Below are 9,245 nucleotides of genomic sequence, written 5' to 3'. Positions count from 1 at the left end.
CTGAGATCCGCCATCTGCGAAAAACGCCGAGGTAAACTCTCTAAATGTGCTTTGCTGCAACAGGGCAACACAAGAGTACATCTTTGCAAAGTTGCAATGGATGCTGTACAGCGAAACGGGCATGAATTAATACCACACACCACCAATTCGCCGGATCTAGCTCCTAACGACTTCTTCCTATCCCCAAACTTGAAAAAGGATATCACTGGACGTCATTTCTGGTCTGACAAAGAAGTCGTGACGGCAGTTGAGGAGTGGGTCAGTGGAAAGGACCCTGACTTTGTCAGTGTTGGGTTGATGACACTTGAACACCGTTGGTCTGAGTGCATCACACTAGAGGGCAATTACATGGAAAAAGAAGAGGTGGATTTCAACCGGAAATAAATTAGGCTGGTTATTTATTCACTTGCCCTCGTTGCCATTTATTGATTTCATAATTCTATTATTGAAAGGTAAATCAATTATAAAAAGAAATGCGTTAAGTTGTGAACAACAAAAGTAGTAGTTTAATTTCTAAAACATAAATAAACCATTAGCGTCATCCTATCACTCTTGCCTTGCAGGCTCCGCATCGATCCATCTCCCTAGAGATATCACCTAAACATTAAACACGGTCAAACGCGCATTTTCAACGTGTATTTCCAACGTTTCCTTTATGCATATCGACATTAAACCGTATAGAACAAAATATCAATCAGGGTATACCATGCACAAATGACAGGGAAAAAAGTGATATTGACAAGCTCATGGTCGTATAAAACATATGCGACTTTTCGCAAATTTGTGTTATTTTCTTTATTTTCATCTTTCCGATATGAAGGTTTCTTGTATGATTTCTGAAATGGTTTTAATCTTTACTGCCCGAATCAAATCTTAGACGATATAATACATGTAGGTCGTGACTGTTCCCTTACAGAACGCTCAGCATTTACATGTAGACATGAGAATGGCCATCTTCAAAAGCGAAGGTCCCGTGTCGCGACAGGCGTTGGCATGAGAAATAACAATCACTGCTACGGACTTAAACACTAAGCATAGGTCTAAATATGTGGTATTTCACCTACAACTGGTGACGTCTCAATTTGAATGAAAATTTGTCGACGGAACGGAAAGCAACTAACAACAAAATATAAAGGTCGCATCACCAAGCCCCCGTGTAAACGCGCTTGTGCATTGACAATCTGACTTTTCCACGTAACATCCACTTAACCTCAATTACATGTTTTCTATGTGGAACTCAGGGTCCTTGCAATAAAAGGAATCAATAAAGAAAACGTTTCTGGAATTCCTAATTGCGTAATTACATGTAGGAATTGAATATCCTTTATCAAATATAATTTATATCCCATTGCTTACTAGTATATTTATGTTCAATTATTTGAAGATTCGTTTATTTAATCAAACATACGCGTAAGTTCAAACATTACAAAACATGAAATATTTCTAAACTCAATATTTTCAAATATTTGACACTATATTCAATTTATTACAATTTACATTATCTCTAAATCAATCAAAGAGAAATGTAATTGAAGATGGGTTTATTTCAATACGACATTTGAATCATATTTAATTGAATCCATCCCATATTTAATTCGTTTAGGATTCTGTTTAATAATTTGAAGATAAGTCTTTTATGTCAAATGATATCATACTAAAATTTCAAAACCATCTAATGTACATGGTGACATCACGTTTATGCATAACTCGTATACAATTTCCAGCTTAAAAACAAAATCACAAGAAAACATGTGATTCATAATAATGCATGTACCAATTTCTAATTTCTCTCAGTTGCCTGATCTTTACTTGCAAATTCACAGTAATCACCTAGCTTGTATATATCTCATGGATTAACTTATTGTGGAATTTTGTATCATAGTTTGCAGATGATGTAAATGTAATTTGAAACATTCATGTACGTGAGGAAACTATAAAACACTGACAAAAAGAAACAAAAGAATTAAAAAGAAATATTAAAACAATGTGTGTTTTTTAATGATTAAGAGTGTCTGACTTTCACTTTGCACTGGTTTCTACCGACTTTCACTTTGTACTGGTGTTGATGTTCCGGACAGGGCACTTGTGTGGTAACCAAGTCAACACATTCTTCGCTCTTTGTTTCTTTTTAACTTTAACGACCAGCTTCCTCTTGGTCTTGGGACTTCCGGTCCGATCTGAGGATTCTCGGCTGATGATGTCTTTATGAGGTGGTGTCTGCAACATTAGCAGGTGAAACATCATAAACTCGGGCTTTGTCGATGTTTATTTGTAGTTTTGAGCACGCATTGTTTAGTTAGTACTAATTACGACATATTTACATCTCTATCAGAATATCATTGCAGATTTCAATTCAGAAATAAGTTACATTTTGAAAATACACGAGGGCATGAACTGTGACGCTGCACGGCAACATACACGTACGTCATGAAACGCCCTAACTGTTCCTGAAATGCATGCTCACGTGAAGCGTTGCAGTCCATGCCTTCTTGGATTTTCTTCAAAAAATATTTCCATTCTATTTTCATTTCTGTCGGAATTCCCACGCATAAAAATAGATGTACTATCTTTAACAAGATTCATACGAACATTGTTTACATTTACCTCACATTCATGAGGAAATATTAACATTCAATGAATCTTATCTCTTATATTTCTATTTGACATTGCATGCGTTATACAATGAATGTATGTTCTTTGCAAACTAGTTCGATCGGGGTTCTTAGCACCACATGTCCGTGTAATCATTACCAAATATGGAGCTTTCTCTCGATTTTTTTTCACTCAATATTGAAACGTTACCAGTTTGTATCCGAAGTACCACAAATTGAAATTTACAGTGCTTTGGGTCATAGTAGTGAGGGTTCTCCCCCCAGTGTACCCCACGCATTGGATGAAAAATGTACTGTCCTCAAAGCTGAAACATTTCCGAAAGTTAGGTCAATGAATACACATGGTTTCTGCCAAGTTTCAGCACAGAAACGTCATGTTTTTGCACGTTTCCGCACTGCGGAAACATAGGGTGCCAAGGTATTCATATGGTCTCCGCAAAGGAAACTTGTTGAAACCTGAAGTACGGCAACCGATTTTGTAGTCATATCCAAAAGACCTGTGACTCGCTCTTAGCTACAAATGTAAGTGTCGATCATTTTGCGAGGAAGGCATCAACCTGTCCCCTTTTAAATAGATGGCACATGAAGGGCTCGAAGTCACCATCTCCCTGTAATCACCGAGTTCTAACCACTGAGATACCGCAGTGAGTAACTGTTACATATATGTACAGGTTTCAACGAGGTCTGAAAATTCGGATGTAGATAAAATCAGATTATTTTCTTGGAAACCATTATACAAAAAAAATATGGCCGTCAAAAGATAAAATAATATGCATAAAATACATTGAGTATTAAGTGTATGATAAAGGTCCGTATACATAAAATTCCCGTTTCCTTACCTGGCCTGACTCATGGACAATTCTTCTTTGACAGCATGCACAACACACATGTCTAGTAGGAAATTCTGATGGGTGAACTCGGCCCAGAATTGGTTCTGGTGTGCACCTATGGAAACACATACAGATTTTTTAAAGTCTAATAACCCAATAACATTGTTCATTACATCTCAGAAATTTAAATGATATACATACATTCGTTTTTATATGTAAACGCGAAGATAACAGTGTCCAATCTCATAAATCTTACATAGAATAAGATTTGAGATAATTTGTTTAGTTTGCCAATACAACCTATCATTGGCTCAAGTGCTGTCTGACGTGTTTCATGCTGATTGTTAGGCCGTTCTTGGCGCACTGATTTTGAGTACGGATAACACCGTATACGTGATCAAGATATAGGGCTCGCGACGGATGTGACCTGTCGACAGTGGATGCTTACTACTCCTAGGCACCTGATCCCACCTCTGGTGTGTCCAGGGTCCGTGTTTTCCCAAATCATTATTTTGTATTGCTTATATGAGTTATGAGATTGATCGCTCTTCGCTATCTTCGCCTTTCATTCATCAATAAGTTTTCATGTAATTAAATGTGTACTGATTGTACTTTTTGTTTATTGTACAGGAAATTGCATTCATGTTCACCATTAACATAAACGCATGTGCATGATGTAGTTTTCATGCAGACCATGTTCTCGATTATCGAATCAGTTAGGAAACATACACCTATAACACAGATACATGCAGTAGTGAAATATTATTATATAGGTATGAAGATATTTCTTTTCACAAATGACGACGATTCTTAGTAACTGAATGATAGTGAATATGAGACATAAAATGAAATACTTTACTACTGTGGTTTATCGATTGGATATCGAGTCTGATTTTTTAAAATTGATACAGAAACACAACATACTACTTCTCCGTCTGACACTACCTTGTTAGATGTTGAAGACTTTCTTATAAATCTCATACATACCCGCACATGCGCAAACAGACATACAGGGCACAACAAAGGATCAACAGCCCAATGAGCCCGAAAACAGCACATAGCGTCCAGAGAAACCATGCCGGGGCTGAAAATTTAAAATATCATCAAGTTTTCTAGTTATCATAGCCGTGTTTGGTTTGGTTTTATATATACTGTTTAATGATCCTCTGTAGAGTTTTTCTTTCATAATGAGACGTCACCGTTGTCGATGAAGGGCTGCAAATATTAGGTCCATGCTCGGCGCTTACGACCATTGAGCAGGGAGGGATCTTTATCGTATCACACTTGCTGTGGCACGCAGCCTCGGTGCGATCACATCCGAAGGACCGCCCAATTTACTCGCCTTTTATGCCAAGCAAGGGGTACTGAAGACCTATTCTAATCCGGATCCCCACGTGAATCAAGGGCGTAGAGGATGGGGGGAGGATAAGGAGTGTTTGAATACCGATTTTACAGTCATCATATCCATCTATTAGAAACCTTGCGATACCTGCGTGATCGAGAGCTATTCGGCTACTATCTCCGTACAATTAATATCTGGGTGTTGTTAAAACGCGGAACAGACTTCCAGAACTAGAGTGACTAGTGTGGCTTAGATAACACATAAAATATGTTTCATTTCAATCCAAATCGGAATTTGAGGAATAAGTGTCATAAGCGCCGAACATAGGCTTTTTGCATCCCTTCACCGGAAATGGTGACGTATTCATATGAGTGAAATATGAGAGAGAGAGAGAGAGAGAGAGAGAGAGAGAGAGAGAGAGAGAGAGAGAGAGGGGGAGAGACGTTGAACTATATACAAGAAATCAATCTCAGTCCTTGTTTGTGTTTAATCTGTGTTGCTAGCTTTTATTAAATTACCAAACAAACAAAAAACTGTATTATTCCATTTTTTGTTATACTTGGCGTTTACTTTAAGGACTATGTGACACATTTATTGTATATTTTTACGATGACAAGGCGCAGAATCTACACGGGCTTGTAAATTACATTGGTTGATGCGACATGGAGTTATGCCCCGTTGAATCATTTTCAAAAAAGCACCACACACAAAAGGAAATATATAAGGGTGAAATTATTTGTATTTGCCTATAACGATATGATATTTCACTCAATATTTTCAAAGTTTTCAAAGAAAGAAATGTAGGAAATAAAATTTGACATGGACATTTTCTAGACTTCTGATATACCCAAACAGTTGCACTTTGTTTCTTAAGACATCAGTTATATTACACTGTAGGTGTCATATTTTATCTACTAGAGACAAATAACTCATTTCAATGCAAAAGAAAAAGCACCATCCTGATATCTTTAAACATTAAAACCTGATGTCATTGAATATCACGGTTAAGTGAAAGCTCGTGGCGTTCGTGGGAGAGTTACAGTGATCGCATGGGTATATATTTTATAATTGCAAGGTGTTCGATCAATTTTCGTACAACCATCGTACGGATTTAACCCGCCCTCTTCACGAGTCCAAAACTGATATGGTGTCAACCTAAACGTCACAACACGTCTTGATAGGATTTTTTTTTCAGAATAGTGTAAAAGGAGTTTATTTCTGAAAATTATAACCGTTGTTTGTCAATATTATCCAAAATCAACGACTAAAGTCTTCTAAACAAATGTCATCGGGGAGAAATCGCATATTTGAAAAATGCATTAAAAAAATCAACTTTTTTATTATTCCGAAAACACACACAGAGACAAACAGCATATAGAATGATTGATAGCTTGTATCACTCTTTTGCGATGGTGAGACTTCCTTAAGATATGCTTTAACATTTGGAGTAAAGAACCACCTTAATTAGGCGGAATCTGCAAGATGGGACATTTCCCAGTACTTAGAAATAGCAGATGTAATATAGAAGCATCCCACTGAAAGCCCTGTATCTTGCGAAGATTTACTACCAGCCATATGTCATGTGTATATTTGATGACTATAAACAGTAGTTGGCAGTTCCTAGACACTCTTTGATCATAGATATAGTGCACAAATGAAATTAGAACAAGTCATATACTGAATAAGATATATCAGGGGAGCTAAAACAAATAAATTCGTCGCTTCATTTAAATGCAGATCAAAGCGTTACGAACGCAATGTAATTTGATGGCATGAAAATCAGTATTGGTATCTGTAGATTGTCGGTAAAACAGCTGGGAATATTGGGACAGACCAAAGATGTGCATATCCACCCCGAATAAAAACCTGCAATTCACGGTGAATAAAACGTGTGCACATTTGAGGCTTTGATAAATATGTGGAGGTTTTTGAACATGAGTATAGGGAGAAAACGTGTTAGAATATGTTTCTGTTCGTTATATTCACCTTTCATACGATGTGTTTGAGACGCCAAGTATTCAAACATGTTCACAATTTCCTGCACCGTGAACTACAGGTTATTTTTTGATACGAGGGGTGGATGTGTAGATCTCTGGTATGTCCCGATCCTTTCCCACAGAGTTACCGATCTGCAACTACGGCGGCTAGGGTATTTTTTGCTGAAAGACAATGTGTGTATATTGGGAAATGTCTTTTATGAGCATTGTAAGCAAAATTGTATCAATTTACTATCGGATTAAGTAAGATTACAGTATAATGAACTTTAAAGGTTTACTTTCAGCGTTGTTGACTTTGATTTGGTTATGTAGATCTGATTTCGAAAAACTTTCTCTGGAGCACGTCGGGATCGGGGCATCCCATGATCCATTCACACAATGTAGAGCATTGGTTCCTTGCAGACTGAATCCAGAAAAACAGGAAATGACGACAGTTTTTCCGGCATCAGAAGACAATGCCATCCCTCCGTTTATATTTGGCGTTTTGCAGTTAGATACCATGGTAGTGTAACCGTTCGTTTGATGGCTACCGTAACTTATGTTTCCATGGGCTGGTGAAGTAGAAGATACGAAACTTTGAAAACTCGTATTTGTTCGCCTTGGAGCAGTGGATGTCTGTACGGAAGAGTTACCTGCCCTGGAAGTAGTGGGCGTGTGCACGGAAGAGTTACTTGCCCTTGAAGTAGTGGACGTGTGTACGCAAGATAAATTAGCGATTACAAGGAAAAGCATCGTCAAGAGCAGTGTAGGCGAGACGCTGGTTAATGCGATTCTTCCCGCCGTCCAAGTTATAAAATAGTTTGTTTTAACGTGTGGTTGGTGGTATCCCGTTGCCCTTGACCTGGGTATGACCGTACTCATTTTGGATGTCGGATTTGATATCTGATGACTGTCAACTTCAACAGTTGTTGATACTATATGCAGTATTGGGCGTAAAGTTTCGCCATGAAGTCAAGGACAAAACAGATGTATTATGCTTTGCTTTGGTCTGTAAGACAAAAATATATACATATTTATAAGTAAGTGTAGTTACAACACGTTGCTTTTCTTATTGTTATTTTCGATTGCATACAGTAATACCACCTTCACACTCACGGAATTTTCTGACGAGTCTTTACGGATTTCCGACTCGTAGTCAATCGCAAGCATTCGTAAATCACTCGTCGATATCCGTCAATAACTCATCACAACTCGCACACATTCGTAAGGATCCGTGAAAATAGGGGCAGATTTTTTGACATGCCCCAAAAAAAAGGGATTATCCACGGATTTCATTTTCCGTAAATAACCCGTAAATAACTTGTAACAATCCGTAAGTATCTGAAACTGGTCGCAAGAACACGTAAACTGCTCGTAAGAATCCGTAAAACACTCGTAAAAAGGTTTCTTTTTTATGAATCTTTGCGGTTAGTTTACAATATATTACGGGTAGTTTACGAGTTGTTTGCGGATTTTTACGAATGCCTAAGTGACATTTACGATTTCATTCACATCGGGTTCCAATCGCTTTACGGGTTGTTTAGAGCCATTACGAGCACCTTATGTATAGACACGGTTACTTTACGAGTACATACTTAAACTTTACGATTAATGAAAGGTATAAAAGACGCAAAATCTGACAGTTTCTTCCAATTGTTATCAAGACATCAAAAAAGTTACACATATTGCATACAATACACATACATACTGTTCCAAGTAATGTCAGTTGTCGAATGATGATAGAAAACCAATTGCGAACACTTTTGAGTCGAAAACGTAAACAATCGCAACTAACTCCTAACTATTCGTAACATCACGTTATTTACACGTTAAAGCTAGGCTAAATCGTAAATTTTCGTAATATACTCCTAACAATTCCTAAAAACCTCGTAAAATGTCGTACATTGCTCGTATTTATCCGTGTTCACTTGGAACAAATCGTAAATGTTAGCCGTAAATGCATCGCAAGAACTCGTAATAAACCGTAAATGGTCAGTAAATACTCGTAAATACTCTTAAACATTCTTAAATAGCTCTTTAAAGTGTCTAACATTCCATGTACTTTTACGGATTTGTGGAATACGTAAGGATCCATATAAGAAAAATCCGTGAATGTGAAAGTACCAAAATAAAGAAGGCGCTATATATTACTAAATGACTATTTATTGTAAACTGATGGTCTAGGTAATCCTTCTGTCCTGTAATTTGTTATTCGAGTATGGATGGATATAAATCCTCCCTAAACGTATAAATTATAGCAAGATTTGTCATGTATTTGCTCCTTTTTTGTGATTTCATTTTAACAGTATATTTTGCTCCAGTGTTAAACAACAGAGTAGTTCCGAAATCCACGTCACTCTAAGGATTTTAAAATATTTATCACATGAAAATATTTTGATAAAATCGAGTGAAGAACAATAGAATAGATAAATGAGAAATCACCTGATGCACTCCAAGACAGAAACATCAAACGAAACATATCACC

At 37.1% G+C, this 9,245-nt stretch overlaps 1 protein-coding gene across 1 annotated transcript; it reads right to left on the bottom strand.

Annotated features, from left to right (window-relative positions):
- Window positions 1-1,689: 1,689 nt before the first annotated feature.
- On the bottom strand, window positions 1,690-7,648 carry LOC125677603 (uncharacterized). The gene is made up of 4 exons (XM_048915724.2): window positions 7,060-7,648; window positions 4,430-4,526; window positions 3,452-3,557; window positions 1,690-2,217 (listed from the first exon to the last, which is right to left on the bottom strand). The coding sequence occupies exons 1-4, from the start codon at window positions 7,640-7,642 to the stop codon at window positions 2,047-2,049; spliced, it is 957 nt and encodes a 318-aa protein (XP_048771681.2). The 5' UTR covers window positions 7,643-7,648; the 3' UTR covers window positions 1,690-2,046.
- Between the last annotated feature and the right edge of the window lie 1,597 nt (window positions 7,649-9,245).

This window comes from Ostrea edulis, chromosome 3, assembly GCF_947568905.1.
Source record: "Ostrea edulis chromosome 3, xbOstEdul1.1, whole genome shotgun sequence".
In the NCBI taxonomy this organism is placed as follows: Eukaryota; Metazoa; Mollusca; class Bivalvia; order Ostreida; family Ostreidae; genus Ostrea; species Ostrea edulis.
This window is presented reverse-complemented; position numbering and strand designations above follow the sequence as displayed.

Bases quoted from the DNA above. Each gene is read 5' to 3' on its own strand.
- LOC125677603 (XM_048915724.2), bottom strand. From the start codon at position 7,642: ATGAGTACGGTCATACCCAGGTCAAGGGCAACGGGATACCACCAACCA. The intron at 4,527-7,059 runs GTAAACCTTTAA...TTAAATTTTCAG, and splicing joins CAAAGTCAACAACGCTGAAA to CCCCGGCATGGTTTCTCTGG. The intron at 2,218-3,451 runs GTAAGGAAACGG...CTAATGTTGCAG, and splicing joins TTGTCCATGAGTCAGGCCAG to ACACCACCTCATAAAGACAT.